We start from the raw sequence: 15,916 nt of genomic DNA on the forward strand, positions 1-15,916 counted from the left end.
TTGTTGTCAGATACTCTAGGCCTGAATTTCTCTCTTTTGAAAATCAATGGCATAATGTACTCAGCAGAGTGACCAATAGTTCTGCTGAGACCGTGGGGAATAGGTACTACTTGAGGAAGAGGAACAGAACACCAAAATCACTGAGTCTCTTTTGCTTTAGGGAAAGAAAAAAGTTATTTTCTCCTTTGTCTCACTCTTCTTCATCAGTTTTGTGTTGGAAAAGAACTGTCCTGTTTGTTCTGTCCCTTTCCCTTCCAGCCAGCAAGCATATCTGTTCTTCTAGCAAGCTAAGGCTACTTCTACCCAATTCAAAGCACCTCTAGCCACCTTTTCAGCTTTTCAGCTTTGCTTCAGCATTTTTTGCTATCATGGAAATTTTCTGTAACCTGTGGTCACACAGTCAAACACTTCTATTGCTGGATAGTGTGTACGAAGCATGGTAGAAGAGTTGTTTTGCTGCCTTTTGTAAGCCTGTTGACAATGTCTGGCTTCAGAGCCTGGACCTCTCCAAGTCTCTCTAGAAGAGAATTTCACCTAGTAGCATGAAAGAGCTCATAGGGTATCATCATGTTCTTAGAAGTTTGATTACTTTTTTCATTCTGTGACATCATATTCAATAGGATCATAGAATTGTTTTCATTTTTGTGCATTTTCTGTCAGGATGAAGACTCTAAAAACCTACTGGGACTACAAGGAAGCTGCATTAAATTATCAAGAAGCCTGGAAAGTGCTGCGTAGCCAAGCCCTGCTGGGTTGGGTCAAGAATGCCAAAGAATACTTGCACTTCATATGAGAATCCATGTGGCTATGTAAATCCAGCAATAAGCTCTGCTCCACAGCAGATACCTCTGCAGTTCAAGGTCCAGGAAAAGATGTCCTCAGTTGATGTGCTGTAAAGAGACAGGAGTGAAAAGGAAAGAAATTTATAGAGGTCTTTATTTTCGTTGTGTTGAAGTGCCCTTTTTATTTAAATGCAGAAAACGGTCATTGCTGACTTGAAGTTCTGAGCTGCATGCAACAATATGCCTCCAGAAGAAAGGCAGCATGGATGTGCTGCCCTCTGTTATATGAGGATATGATCAATCTGCCATAATTGTTGCAGTGACAGTAACGTCACCTGAAATTGAAGCAGTGCTGTGGAAGAAAGGCCGTCGCTGTAAAATTTTAGCGCTGCTTTTTTCTTCCACTCCTCATAATGTTATGGTTGTTTTTCTGTTGCTGGGACAACACTAATGTATAGTAAGTAATATTTTTATAACTCTTGGCTCTCCTTGTCTGGTGCCTGGAAGAATTTTCCATGTCCCCCAGCCCCATTGCTTCTAACTGGAAATACTAGTTTGGTTAAAGCGTCATTTTTTCTGGGAATCAATCATATATAGTGCTATTTACTAAATATAGCCACAGCTACAGCCACAGCAGAAGTAAAAGAGTGCTGGGGAGGAGTCTGTGTCAAATGATACCTTTTATGATATCCCATGCATCTCTCTTAATTTCAGGACTTTGACAGATAACCCTCCAACTGCTTTGCTTCCATAGGAAAGAAAGAAATGTCCTGAATTACGTGATTCAAACCTGTCAATCCTGTGGAACTACAGGCAAACATTTACCTACTTTTCAGTGTTTCAAGCACTGTGCATCCCCCTTGTCCCCCTGTGGGACACGGTTAATTAAAAGCAGAAATGCCTTAGCCATTTATGTCACTGTTCCCTGGCAAGTGTTCATTAATAGCCTGGCAAAGGTGGAGATGCTTTGGGGGGACTAAAAGTAGTCTCTGGCATGTGTCTTGCAGTCTCTTGTCATCATGCTTTATTACCAATTAACATCTGCACGGCAAAACTGTCAACACTGTGAGCAGTTGTGGGGGAAGCAGTGGATGGATAACCCTCCCTAAACTTTCTGTCCCAGTTATTGCCTTCTATGAGCAAGTTCAGGACTGTGTAACTGCTACTGAGCACACTCCCCCTTTGTATTTTTTCTCTTGTAAACCACAAATCATAAAATATTTGGACAAATCATAAAATATTTGGCAATGGCAAGATGAAAGAAGTAATTTAGATAATTTAGAACACAGGAATTCTTCAGTGATTTGAATTTTCTGCTCTTCGGTATATTACAGTTTTGGATTTGAAAAATGGGCACAGCAGTTCTCCAAACAGCCTTTGCTGTCAACCTACTGAGCTAGATATGGGACCAAACAGTATATATCACATTACACTCTGAGAATTGATTACAACAAATCCTTTTACTTCATGATTACATTGACTTGTCAGATAAGTATAGTTCTCTCTTACTTGTTGAAGAAATAACAAAAAACTTGAATTCTGTGTGTATAAGCCTATCCTCTCAAATGCAGCACTAACATGCAGAAAGACCAGTTGTACTGGTGAGGGGGGAGTCATTGTATATTTGTAGAGGGCAAGGGATTATGGAGATTGGGTGACTTGCATGATTCATCAGAGGATAAAAAAGGGCCAGATGCCATTGTACATGGGCCACAGGGTGAACTGCTGAAGACAAATGGTAGCAGTTACTGTAGTTGAGCAAATAGTGTTGCAAAGGCAGTCCTGTAGTGTACCTAAAGAACTACCAGTAAATTTCCAGGTTCCTGAAGTTTACGTATGTCATTTCCTGAAATCTTGCACAAACTATTAACTTACCATACCTAGTCTCCCTTTGTTAATCAACAATGTCTTAGTGAACCTGCTGACCAGACTGGAATGTTCCCATTTCCTATTCAGCTGCAATATTAAAATGGGTTGTGTAAGACTCGTTCTGTAGTCTTGGCATCAGACTGGTTTTCAGATGAGCAGTTATATGATTTAAATTCTTATAACTCTTTTCTAAAATTTGAGCCTGGCTGTTAGGATTGTTGCTGGTAAGATTTTTCCGTGCATTTGTAAGATACTTGTGAACTGTAGGCTGCCATTTTTCTGTTGCTTGTCAGATTTAAAAGCAGTTTTCAAGGTGCTGAATACTGATATTAACCTCATGTTTTGAGTGGAGTCGAGGACATATTTAAGCTAGAGCATGTCAATGAATATACAAAGAGAGGAAAGGAGCTAAAACAAAACAGCATTTAAAAGGCTAAGCCTGTAGAGGATCTTATACTCAACTGGATGGCATTTCTGTGATGGAAAATAAGTATTTAAATGCTGCATCTGTTTAATTCCAAAATGCCAAGAAATGCTGTAAGCAGTACTGTGAAACTGGTCTAAAAATCAGAAGGGAAAGATGCAGAGATAGGAGAAGACACAGTCTCTGCTTTTGTAAGAGGTAGCAAACTAAACTTTGATCATTGCCAGCAGATCTTTGGAAGAATTGCTCCTGAAAAGTATCAGTTTATGTGTTCCAAGCTTGTATCACTCCTTTGTGCTAGGATAGCTGACACCCTGAGAAACAGAGATAGGCAGGGCACAGGGAGGACAGCAGAATGCAGACTCTGCCACAGGGGAGCAGAGTTGGGGGGAGTGAAGTAGCAGGAATGAAGTGCCCACAGTTCATGGTTAAGGACGACATTAAAACAATTCACAGTGGGAGAAACAGAGCATAGGAGGGTGCCAAGGCACCCATGGGATGTGTCAAATGCTCTACAGAGCATTGTACTACCCAGATAGGTCCTTGCCTTTCCCAAACTAGTATGGGGACCAGTGGTCTCTGATTGCCAGAACAAAGAAACTGTAATCATTGAGTGGGATGTCTTTAACAGCCTCACTGTTGGAGACATCATTCTGTTCTCAATCATAGTAAGAAGGCAGGGCAGACTCCCTGCTCATCTTTAAGGAAGTCAAAACCAGAACACAGAACATGTTTTTGTCCAAGGGTAGGAGTAACAAATCTGTTTGACCTGGAGGCTGCAGTTCCATGAGACAGGATGCTATCATCCCACTAACTTTGAAAAAGCAAGATTTTGATCTTCACAGTGTGCTTCCACTGCTCACCTTAAACAGGCTGGAAGGTGTAGTATCTCAGTACATTCAGAGTAAATCGAAGACTGTTAAATAACTGTATTTGTAGAAAAACAAACCACGAGTCCAAAGCAAGGTGTAGCCTTTCACTAGAAATTAAATGAGCTTTGCAATAAATCCAGTAAGCACTATAGGAAAGGAAGAGCTCAGGCTGTGCTGCTGAGGGCAGGAGAATTCTGTTGGTAAGGAGGAAAGAAAGGTGTTGGAGTTCTTTCTCTCATAGTATCTGATAATGCCATAAGCGGGTTGCAGCAATGATTTGCAGGTAGAGGCAAGATAATTTTTGAGAAAAGACCATCTAAATGATCTGAATACTAAATATTTACTGAATACTAAATTCATCCAGTACTAGTCTAGTTATATCAGAGGTGACATTTCAATTTAAAGATAGGTGATACAGAAGTGTTGCTGTGTAGTAGTAACAAGGTATTTCTTTGTTTTCTATTCAGTGTATTAATTTAAAATGCCTTCCCAGTCTTAAAGAGTTAACAGCAAGTGAAGATCATATGGGACCCAAATGCTTTTAATAATTTTATAGGAGTGATTGTACTTTCTAAAGGGATAAATTTCGTCTGTGCATTTTGAGAGGAAACCTCTTGATGTTTTATTGCCATTTGAAGTGCATCTGCAGAGGAAAAGTAAAGTTACTGCTGTAGAATGTTTATCCTTGCATTCTCTAGAATTACTTGCATATCTGGGCTCCTTAATCTAAACTAATAAATACAGAGATGTTAAAGAGAACAGTTATGTGGTGGTCTAAGAGGATTATGAAGGGTAATACAAAAGTCACCTGATTATAACATCTTTCCTTGCTTTTAGATATATCTATTTGCTAGCCTGTAATTACCTTTATCTAGCAGTTTTAAGGGATGTGTTAACAGCTAAGAAAAAATATTACTTGATAACTAGAAAAACTCTGAAGTTTCAGCTTAAAGGAAACAACACTTTCCAGTAATAAAAGGTAATTAAAAAAAAATGACAGATGAAATCACTTTTCTTTATTCTGAATCAAAAATTCTGTTACGAGTAAACATTAATGCCCGGAAAGGGGGTAGAAGGAATTCAGGACAGAAGCAGTGATGGAATGTTTACTAAAGCAGTGCTATACAGTGCAGTGCTATTGTGAATAATGAAAGGCTTACTGAGACCAACAGAGCATTTTCTGATGCAGTCAGCACATGGAGCACAGTTACTGTGACAAGCCTCAATAATAGAGTAGTGTGAACATTTCACAGGCTTCTACCTTCACATTTTGGAGTCTTTCTGCCAACACTTGTGAATGACTGCAGAGCCAAACATAATTCTAGGCATAATATGTCTTCATGGAACTTTGAGTTAGTATGAATTTAATCTTGGAAAGTGATAAATTCCCACTGTAACTGGAAACATTTTAAAAAATTAAATTTTTATGCACCACGTAGTGTGAAAATGAAGTAAAACTTCTGTTAGGAATGTAAACTGTATTTAGTGTTTCCTTGCTGGCTTAGGAAGGTCAGCGTGATGCTACTTTTCCATGCCAGTGGTATCCTTTAATATCAAGGCATGAACTTCAGTACTGTGCAATTGGTTCAATGAGGTGGTTTTTCCACCCTCCTCTCCTGGGTGATCCACAGGTTTGCTTTTTTGCCTGTAAGTAGAAGTAGCTGTGTAACTTTGAAGAGAAGATTTTGGTTTCTGACTAAGCCTCTTCACTTTTGCTGTACTGGGTACGTGCTTTGGCAACAGCGCTCAATAAACTGGAGGAACCGATCTTGAATATTGTGCATGCAGCATTTCTAATTCTAGCTGTCTGTCTCAATGAAGTAGAATCATAGAGTGGTTTGGTTTGGATAGTTAGGGACCTCTAAAGGTCCAACCCCCCTGCAGTAAGCAGGGACACCTTCCACTAGAATAGGGTGCTCAGAGCCTTGTTCAATCTGACCTTGAATGTTTCCAGGGAGGGTGCATTCAGGACGTCCCTGGGCACTCTGTTCAATTTTTTTATCATCCTCAAAAGAAAAAAAAAAATTCTTCCTTAAATCTTGTCAGTCTACCCTCATAGTTTAAAACCATTAAAATGTCTGCCCCATCTTTCTTAAAGGCCCTCTTTTAAGTACTGAAAAGCTGCAATAAGTTCTCTCCAGAGCCTTCTCTGGGCAACCTCAGCTCTCTCAGCCTGTCTTCATAGGAGAGTTGTTCCAGCCCTCGGTAGTTTTTGTGACCTGCTCTGGACCTGCTCCAATAGGACCATGTCTTTCCTGTGCTGAGGAGCCCCGAGCTGTGCTTCAGTCTTACCAGAGCAGAGGAGAGGGACAGAATCCCCTCCCTTACCCTGCTGGCCATGCTTTTTTCAATGCAGCCCAGGATGCAATTGGTTTTCTGACCTGTGAGTGTACTCTGCCAGCTCATGTCCAGTTTTTCATCCTCCAGTACCCCAAAGTCCTTCTCAGGGTTGCTCATTCCCTTCAGTCCCTGCCTGTACTGATCCTGGGGGTTGCCCTGGCCCAGATGCAGCACCTTGCACTTGTTGGACTTCATGAGGTTCACATGGGCCCATTTCTTGAGCTTCTCCAGGTCCCTCTGAATGGTGTCCCCTCCCTCTGGCGTGTCACCCGAACCACTCAGCTGTACAGGGAAGCTGTTCTTTCACATACTGGGTTCTGTAACATCGTTACAATATCTACTGAGTTTTGATTGGAAAGGATGTGTATAATTACCTGTAATGCAACTACTTTTTAGGGTGAGGGGGTGTTTGTTTTGTTTTTGTTTTGTTTTTTTTTAAGAGCTACTCATGCAGCTGTTTTAATCTGAACTCCTTTGCAATTATTTCATGCTCTGCAATAACTCATGTAAGAATTATACCTTCCACTTCTTCAGATCTCTAGGTCTCCTATTTGTATAATTCCTTCACCTAGGTGCCCTTCCCTTACATGCTGTGCTTTTGACACCTGGGTCCTGTTCTCCAAAGTCCATGGTATTTACTCATCCACTGATAGCCTGTGGGCCAGCATAGCTTTTCCTGATGAGATGAAGTAGATCTGAAGTTCTTGGTTTTGGAACCTACAAAGAGCTCCTTGTTTCTTCCTTGCATCATCAGCCACACTAAAGTCTGAGAAGCTGTTCAGCGTCTAGTAAGTAATATAGGAAGCTGTATAGGATCTAGTAAATGGGATGTGCAACTTTCTGGACAAAATTAAGGTAAAGAAATGACAGCACTGCCTGTTTGTGACAGGAATTTTTATTGTACTTGTTTGTTAATTGAGAAAGAGGAACATACTGGCTCAATTCAACACGATCAGCATCTTGGTCCTGCTTAGGAGAAGCTAGCAAATCCAGTGTTCCCAATACTAATTTATTGGTTTTATTTTTCTTAAACTAACACCTCAAAACAGAATAAATGTGTGTTCTTCTCTTCATGTTTTAGTAGCCCAACTACTTTGCTTTATTATTTTATCAATGTCATCAAATGTATCCTCCAAAGAAGTGAGGCTCTGGGAATTCATAGCCATGAGAAAAAACCAAAAATGCACAAAACCAACAAAACTTTTTTTTTTATAATTTAACAGTCTAATAAAACAAGATCTATCAATATATTAAGAAATAAATCCAGTTACAAATGCATGTATATAGAAGGAACTTCTGTGGACATCCGAACAGAAAATGATCAGCTATTTACAAGATACACAGCAGGATGGTATAGTATCCAAGACCCACCATTCAGAAACCAAATGTGTTCTCTCCACTGTAGGCAACATATAAGAATCCATCCTCATCCTTTTCCTTCTCATAAAGTTGTCCCATAGTTAAGCTTCAAGGGGAAAAAAAGAGAAAGGGTTTGCTTGGCTCATGACAGTTGCAAATATTAACAGTTAGAACCTTGCATAAACAAGGAGTAATAAAAGCTAAAACTTATAAATCTGTATATAAATTAAAATGCAAAAATGAGGATATATGAAAAGCAGTTGACTCTTGAGTTAGCAAAATGAGCCTGGGCTCTCTGCATAGTAAATTTTTGATAATTCTTCACAAACACGTTTGTCAGAACGCTTCCTTATTTTATTGGAAATAAATCACTGAATGTATTTCAGGTTCTGAATCGTGCATTAGATGCCGTGACTAATACCAGAATTAATGGCCTGACGGTACTTGAATGCAGCTGCATTAATGTCTTGCTTCTTGTGTGAGCAGCCTCATTCCTCCCTCCACCTGGTATAGTTCTGAATGTTCAGCCAGTCTCTTTTTTGGACTGTTTCTTTGAGGTCCAGGTTGTTTTGGGGGGCAAAAGCTTTGTTTTCTATATTGTCAAAAAGTGATGACTTCAAATAGTGCTGGTACCAATATATGTGGGCAGTAAATTACAATTTAGTTGGAAACTAATGCTTTTTCAGTGGCTGAGGTTTTGAACGTTTGATCAAATAAAAAATTTCTTAAACTTAATACGCATGTGGCCCTTCACAGTCCTAGCAGTTGTGGTCTTTAGGGCAATGTCTGTATTTTGAAACCAAAAAGAAACCCAAGCAATTACTTGGCCAGTACAGCTGCTGCAACCATTTACCTACAGATGGAACAGGCAGTTGACATCAGTCAGGTGCACAAATGGTTCCTCCTCAGCTCACCTTTCTCCAGCTTCCCAAGACTGAGAAAAGGCTCATGAACTGAAAGGTGGAGAGCGGATGGGAGCGACAGGGAAAACGACCACGTCGTTCTACCCAAGAGAGGAGCTGGGAGGATTTGGAGGCAGTGCTTGAAATGGAAGAGAACTGGTGAGTAGCAGATAGATCACTAACCCTTGACATCCTCCTCTCCTCATCCAGTTTATGTAATAAACTCAGCCTATGAGATGAGCAGAGCCATTAACAGGATATTTGATCTGTTAAAAAGTTATCATTTTTACATTGATATTGAAGGTTCAAGGCCCTTTTTTTCCAGTTGAGATGTGACACCTCATAGTGAACGTGTGATGTGAGACAATGTGTCTGTCTGTCCTGTTCCCAGCAGTTCTACAGTCCTGTTATGAAGATGACATACAGGCATTCCTATTACTCTTAAAACAAAACAAGTAGAAAAAGATGGTTGTCATGGTTCTCCTTACTGTGTATCACAGAGTAAATAAAAAATGTTCCTGAGTCTGGACAGGTTACCTGGAGGGACTGTTACTGTTACAACAAGTAAGTAATAAGAATATTATTACATCTAAACTATGTAACAACATGACTTACTATTTCTTCAAATGTTGTTAAAAAATCTCCTGTAGAAAGCAGCTGTAGTAGCTGCTTCTGCTATATTCTGTATGTGGCAGACAACAGTGAAACTTACTCCTATACAAAAGCAATGTGGAAAATTGCTTTCTGTAGCAATTGTGCATTTTTTTGTTTATAGATGAAAATAATTAACTTTTTAAAAAAGTAACAGCAGTTAGTCTGTAACATCATAATTTCTTTGTAAGCTGACAAGTTATTGGTTTTTTAGAATAATTTATGACATTTGCTATTAAATATTTAATGTGCACCTTTTTTGTTACATCGAGAAGAATAATTTTTTTGAGATTGATGATGTATGTGTTCTTGCACTCAGCCAAGGATATCATAACTGCAAAGCTCACCCTTTTGCCATGGAAGTAAATTATAATATAGTTTTCAGTCACCTTTCCTTTAAGCCTGGCTCAAAAAATAAGATGTTTATCAAACTCATAAGGAAAAACCCTTTCACAATGATATGAAGATGTAACCAAACACCACCTAAAACCACCAAATGAGCCTCAAAGAATGGTGTTACTGACCCTCTGATATGCACAGGTTTGCTGAAATGGTTCTGAATACTACGTGAATAGCCTCTCACCTGGACTGTGGGACAGTCTTGTCTACAAAGAGGAATATTGCTTTCTCAGATGGCAGTTGAATCCTCTTCCTGATGATCCACATGAACTGGGCCACGGTGATGTCAGATGGAACTAAGTACTTCCTCTTGTCAATATCAACAATCTGAGATCCTGAGACCTTCTCCACTATGACCTGTAAAGTGCAAGTGTGAAGGTCAGGATTGGTATGAACAGACAGCTTGGGTAAATCTCTTGCCGGCACAGGCTGGCAACAGCGAGCAGAGGGGAGGAACAAAAAGGTTTCTTGGCTGCAACCAAATGAGAGGTAGAACTGGCTCAGTACCGTAAAACCTGATTTTACGGCTACACTGAAACCTACATTCATACACACAATGGCTCAAAACTTCCTGTATCTGAGGCTGACAGTCATGAGGTAAAAAGCTGCATTATGCCCAAAAGAAACCCATGACAGGGAATTACATGTGTCATTTAACTTTGTACACTGACGACACGAAACCATTGCAATGTGGACCCAAAGCTGAAAATAAGCCAGCAGTGTGCCCTGGCAGCAAATAAGGCTAATGGCATCCTGCGCTGCATTAGGCAAAGTACTAAGAGGTGATCCTGTACTGGTACTGGTGAGGCCACCTTTGAATTATGCTGAACTGACATTAGAACATCTTTCATCATACCTTAGGAAATCAGGAATAGACTACAGGAAGGAAAGAGCAAGATGGCCACAAACAAAATGAAACAAAAAGCAGCAGACACAGGGGAAAGGAGAATTAAGCATTACTTGTGATAAAGACCTGATGCTTACTGCTCCATACAGGCTAGTTCTTGAAGGAAAAATGCAGCAGGTGGGGAAATCAGTTTTACAAGAGGTTCCAGTGTCTCCATTCTTTAGCTCTGTGCTCCCCTTAAAACATTGTTCGAAAAACACTTTTAACTATTAAACTGGTACCAACTATTTTATGAAAGGTACATGGCTCAATCTGAATCATCAAGCAGAAAACATGGACCTGTCCAAACAAAGCACTACACTGCAATTTGAGATTTAATTCCTGTATCTACATACACCTTGTTGTCCATTCCTGATACAGCAGCATGTAATTCTGTCTCTCACTGAGAGTCTCTACGTTTCTTTTCCCCCTATGGTTAAGAAGGATATTCTTGAAGCAGATGAATGGATATCTGTGGAGATGTATGGTCATTAAGGATGCTGCAGTCCATACATGAGGGGACAGTTAGGCAGGAGAGGATGGGAAGGATCATATCAGCTTGCCAGACTGCAACTGGAGACAATGTTGTGACAATTAGGTGCAACTGAGCAGCAGAGAAAGGCAACAGGAATAGATTCTCCTCTGGGCTGTGCTACTGAAGAAGTTACTCACCAAGAGGTGAGGCAGGAGTAGCACTAACTGGCCCATGGTGAGATGGGATGTGGGACATTTTACACACGAGCAAGTAAGTTGAGAATGTGGACATGTTGCTAGCTGTTATGTAAGGATGTGAAGCGTGGTCATTTCACAGACTGAAACATGATAAAAGGGAGTGTGGAGTGAAGAAGAGAGGTCATTCACTATTTAGCAGAATGGTAGCTATTAATGCAGAAAGGAGGGCTCACCACTTGTACTGGCTCTACAAACAGTGTTTGCATGAGGAGATTCACCATGATGATTGGTTATAGGCATGGAATACAAGAGGGAATATCATCTAACTCATATATCCAGGATGGAGGATTGTCAAGGTTTAAAGAATTCATAATCTTTCTTAGGATCAGGCACAGAATGAATCCTCAAGATAATGAAGATGTTTGCTGGGATATAATTGCCATTAGAAGAAATCAGGACCCTTATAAATTATTAAAATTCCCAGAAAGTGTTTATAAAGTTAGGCACTCTTGCTTATTTGTCAATATACACTGGGACAGGAAAGGGAACATTGGATTAGTTAGATGTGTTTGGGGCTTCTTTAAAACACCTAAGGATACGAGAAGGAACATGAATTTACTTAGTAGGAACTGATCAAAGAGTGTGAAGGATGGAAACAGCTTATCTGCCTTTGCCTCTAAGTACTCTGAGGAAGCTGGCTCGGTTACTCACCGGGACACGGTCGGGGTATTTGGCTCGGATTTTTGCCGACTCGACACATCTGTGCTCTGTGAACAAAACTCATAATTAGTCACTGCACAGTAATACTACTGCCGGCGTCACAGGCCGAGAGGGCAGCGCCCGCAGGGCCGAGAGCCTGCGAGGATAGCAGCCACCTCCCCACCCTCCGAGGGGATCTCCAGCTTTTCGGCGAGGCCGTCCCCGGGCATCGCACCACCCTTCGGCGAGGGCCGCAAGCGACTGCCCGCCCACAGACGAGCGGCTGGGGGAGCCGACCGGGGCAGATGGCGACACAGCAGACGGAGGGCGGCGGGGCCGCTGGCGGGCAGCGCCCGGCCCGGGCCCACCCTTACCCAGCGCGTGGTCCTCCTTGAACATCCACTTCATGGTGCGGGCGGGCGGGAAGCGGAGCCGGCGGCGAGGCCCGTGTGCGGGGGGCGGGGGCTCGTGCCGGGCCTGTCGCTGTCACGGTCCCTGTCACAACAACAACAGCCGCGGCTCGGCAGGCGGGACTTCCGGCTCGCCCGTTCCCCGGCAACCGCCCGGCCCGCCGCGCTTCCGGCCGGGGATCGCGGGGCGGGGCTGTGGCATCCGGCGCGGAGCCACCGGCCGGTGGTGAGGCCGCCGTCAGCCCCGCACACGGCGCTGCCGGGGCGCTCGGGACCGCGCCACGGGCTCGGCCGGCCCGGCAGTGCCCCGGCAGTGCCCCGGCAGTGCCCCGACCGCGCGGCCCCTCCCGCCGCCGGCGCTGTCCCGCCTCACGCGGCCCGCGGCCCCAGGGGCGGCGCTGTGCGCTCATTGGCTGGCTCGCCCGGCCCCTCGGCGCTGATTGGCGCGGCTCCCGTCAGTCCGCGCTGGTGCGCGGCGGGAGCGCGGCCCGGGCGGAGCGCTCGCCATGGCTGGCGTGGAGCTGTTCTCGCACCCAGCGCTCTACACGCGCTACCGGGCCGGGCTCTGCTCCGCTGCGGCACTGGCGCTGTTGCTCATCACCGCGCTCACCTATGTGCCGCCGCTGCTGGTGGCCTACCGGAGCCACGGTGAGCGCCACTCGACCCCACGCGGCTCGGCCGGGCCCGGCTCGGCCCTGAAATCTCGTGCTGTCTCTGCCCTCAGGTTTCTGGCTGAAGCAGAGCACGTACCTGGAGCAGCCCACTGTGCGGTTCCGGTACGAGGTTCTCCTCGTCGCCACCATCGGGCCCAGCCCGGGCAGCTTCTTGGCGTGGAGCACGTTCCCAGCGTTCAACAGGCTGCAGGAGGACCGGCTCCGAGTCCCGCTCCTGGCGGTAGGCCTGCCCGGGGCCCGGCAGCAGCGGCGAGAAGCGGGGCTGCAGAGTGGGGCAGCCGGCTCGGGGCGTGAGTGGGCACTGCTACCTTCAAGGAACAGCAGCTTCACGCATAACCTCGTGCCTCACATCAGAATCCAGTTGGGAGAAGTGATTTTTAACGAGTCCAGTTTAACTGCCTCTTCAGTGCTACTGAATCATAGAATTACTTAGATTGGAAAAGACCCTTACTATCTAGTCCAACCATTAACCAAACTACCGGTTTCTGAACCATGTCCCTAAGCACCACTGGTGGTTTGCATGAACACTTATATGCAGTTTACTTCCCTCAAATCAGTTTACTTCCCTCAAATCAGTTGTGCTCTCCTCCCCTGGCCACATGGCTTATCATGATGTGAACTTGCATGGGTCGCTAGGTAGGCCCTAGTTTTGGAAGCATATATGAGCTTCCTAAAGCACATAGCCTTTGCCTTGCAGTCATTGTTCCTTCTGGGATTCCACAATGGCAGTTATTTTTCTGTCTGCCTCTGTTACGAGTCCTGCTATGCTTGCAAATAGCTGAGGTACTGGGCGTTTGTGGCACAGAGGTGTAGCAAGCCTTGGCTCACAGCCAGGAATTGGAGTAGAAAGGCCATTAAGAGGCATGCTGCAGTGGCAGGAGGCAAAAGCCTGACCACCTGTCATATTTGCACAGGATCTGACAGAAGATCCAGCACTAAGGCATGCTTTGTAGGATGCAGGGGAGGTGGTCAGAATGGTGTAGGGCAGAAAAGACTTTGAAGAGTCTAGTGAGCTTTCCCTTCCTGGGGGGGCATATGAGATGTTGTATAACAGACAACATTGCAGGCTTCTTCCTTGTCTCTAGTTCTTGGTCTATCAAGTCAAGAAGCTTTTTATTTCTTTTGTAACACTGCAGCTTATTTGCTTCCTTTGATTGTGCATACTGCAGTTGTGGAGGTCCCCTGGGGTTTTACCTTTTCTGTTTTTCTTTCTAACAGAAATTCCTGTATTTTTAAAAAATCATATTATTTTAGACTAGAGAAGAAGACAAAAATCAAGATGGCAAAATGGATCAGTTGCATTTTGAATTGGAACTTCCACTCCAACCCACAGAGCATGTATTTGGCATTCAGCTGATTCTACTCTTTTCCTACCAGCTTTATGTGAGCATTTTTAGTTATGTTTGTTGTGATGTATAGACCCAGTGTAATATTCCAGTAGTGGTTATACAAAGGATGAAAAGAAACTTTTCACATTTGAAATTTCTATCTGAAATATTTATTTTACTAACAAATATTTAATTTTCTCCTCTGCTGAGTCATTCCTAGTCTAGCTGTAGCTTGCGTATTTTGATACACTTTGTTAGAAATTTTTTTTTTAAATTTTTTTAAGATCTATATTCTCTTGTGTTGTAGTGCAGCATAAAAGACAGAAATGCACAACAGTGAGTATCAGTGTGGGTGGCACCAGGAAATAACTGATAGTCCTGCAGTAGGGAGAAGGATGTGCATTCTTACATACTACTGTGCCTTGACATAACCAGTTAGTTTTCTGAGGTGGAGAGGCAGGCTGTTGCAACAGCCTAAAACTCCATATATTTTGCTTCCTTAACAACTCTTGAAGCAAGAGTGTGTGTGTGGGGGGGTGTCCCCGCCTAAATTCTCTTCTCTTGTGTTCGCTATTTCAGAGAATGTCAACATTTGTGATGCAGAGCATGGCTTTTCTTCAGTTTTTTTCTCCTGTGCCAGGGTCTCGGCTCTATATGAATGGAGACCTGAAACTGAACCAGAGGCAATTACTTAACCATTGTGGACTGGATACCAGATACAATGTGAGGAAATGTTTTTCCCTTCCCCATCAATTCCCCTCCCCTTTTATCCTCCTGGTATCATAGGTGACACCCTGGTTATTTGTAGTCCTGCACAGAGTGAACCCTAAAACTTTGGAACTGGTGTTTTATTGTTAGGCTAAAAGAGGGAAGAGGTTATTGTGCCAGGATGTTCAGTCTGATGTTTATGTGCATTCCCTCAAGGGCATGGTTATTTTGTGTAAGAAACTCAGTAGAATTATTGTCTCGAAGACTGGACAAATAATGCAAGTGTCTCCTTGTTGTAACAGGTGTCTGTGGTCAATGGCACAAGTCCTTTTGCAAGTGACTATGATCTAACAAACATCATTGCAGCATATTGGGATAGAAATGGTAAGCCTGAATGTGCAGCTGTGAACTACAAGACAGTAGTAGTTCACATATTGGCAGATGTTTTGTGAGGTATTTGGGTCCTGTATTAAGACCTAAAAGCCCCTTAACCTGGATGTTTCCTTTCCCCATTTTAGTGACAACAGTCTTTTCAGATCCCAGCCCTGTTTGGATGACAGGAAGAGCAACAGATACACCATTTATCATTAATGCCACTATTCATTATCCAGTGGAAGTTATTTTATATCCTTTGAAAACTGCATAAACTGTGACATAATTGAGTTGCGTTATTTAGGCCTTCATATACAGGCCAAGTGAAAACTGTTTTCTTCTGGATTTGTTTCTAAACTTTTTCTTTGTTAGCTAAGCAAATGCTGAAGTTCTGGAGTTAATGAAATACCTATTTGTCCATTCCTCCAGATGGTTCTACTTGCCTAACCACTTTCTGCCTTTCTCTACTGGGAACTTATGTTGCTTTTCAGCTTTACTAAACAGGCCTTTAAGACAGTTTCTTAGCCATTTTCAGTGAATATTCTTAGTGACTCTTGCTTTGCTCATGC

The 15,916-nt window shown here is 43.1% G+C and overlaps 3 protein-coding genes across 6 annotated transcripts in view; 2 read left to right on the plus strand and 1 right to left on the minus strand.

The window, feature by feature from the left end:
* Positions 1-7,360, plus strand: part of ADAT1 (adenosine deaminase tRNA specific 1) — a 23,542-nt gene extending 16,182 nt beyond the window's left edge. The window contains exon 9 of the mRNA XM_027732844.2: positions 661-7,360. Within this exon, the coding sequence (XP_027588645.1) occupies positions 661-793 (133 nt within the window). The 3' untranslated portion in view covers positions 794-7,360. The remainder of the gene's footprint in view (positions 1-660) is intronic.
* On the minus strand, positions 7,165-12,554 carry GABARAPL2 (GABA type A receptor associated protein like 2). Its single transcript, XM_027732915.2, has 4 exons — positions 12,230-12,554; positions 11,868-11,923; positions 9,783-9,955; positions 7,165-7,752 (listed from the first exon to the last, which is right to left on the minus strand). Exons 1-4 carry the CDS (start codon positions 12,261-12,263, stop codon positions 7,662-7,664), a joined length of 354 nt encoding a protein of 117 aa, XP_027588716.1. The 5' UTR covers positions 12,264-12,554; the 3' UTR covers positions 7,165-7,661.
* Positions 12,416-15,916, plus strand: part of TMEM231 (transmembrane protein 231) — a 5,611-nt gene continuing 2,110 nt past the window's right edge. The window contains exons 1-6 of one of the 4 annotated variants that reach the window (XR_005565391.1): positions 12,726-12,913; positions 12,990-13,159; positions 14,194-14,322; positions 14,847-14,990; positions 15,278-15,359; positions 15,494-15,599. Coding sequence is in view for 3 of the 4 variants with exons in the window: in XM_027732902.2 (XP_027588703.1) it covers positions 12,772-12,913; positions 12,990-13,159; positions 14,194-14,322; positions 14,847-14,990; positions 15,278-15,359; positions 15,494-15,599 (773 nt within the window). In the remaining variant the exon portion in view is untranslated. Of the gene's footprint in view, positions 12,914-12,989; positions 13,160-14,193; positions 14,323-14,846; positions 14,991-15,277; positions 15,360-15,493; positions 15,600-15,916 lie in introns of all 4 variants that reach the window. The other 3 variants (XM_027732902.2, XM_039386158.1, XM_039386159.1) reach the window with 3 other exon arrangements.

The sequence above is a fragment of the Pipra filicauda genome, unplaced genomic scaffold (assembly GCF_003945595.2).
Source record: "Pipra filicauda isolate LSUMZ 115617 unplaced genomic scaffold, ASM394559v2 scaffold46_size3722508_pilon, whole genome shotgun sequence".
Lineage (NCBI taxonomy): Eukaryota > Metazoa > Chordata > Aves > Passeriformes > Pipridae > Pipra > Pipra filicauda.

Coding starts and splice junctions, on each gene's coding strand:
- GABARAPL2 (XM_027732915.2), bottom strand. CDS start 12,263: ATGAAGTGGATGTTCAAGGAGGACCACGCGCTGG. Junction 11,924..12,229: donor CAAGGAGGACCACGCGCTGG/GTAAGGGTGGGC, acceptor TTTTGTTCACAG/AGCACAGATGTGTCGAGTCG. Junction 9,956..11,867: donor AATACCCCGACCGTGTCCCG/GTGAGTAACCGA, acceptor TGCACTTTACAG/GTCATAGTGGAGAAGGTCTC.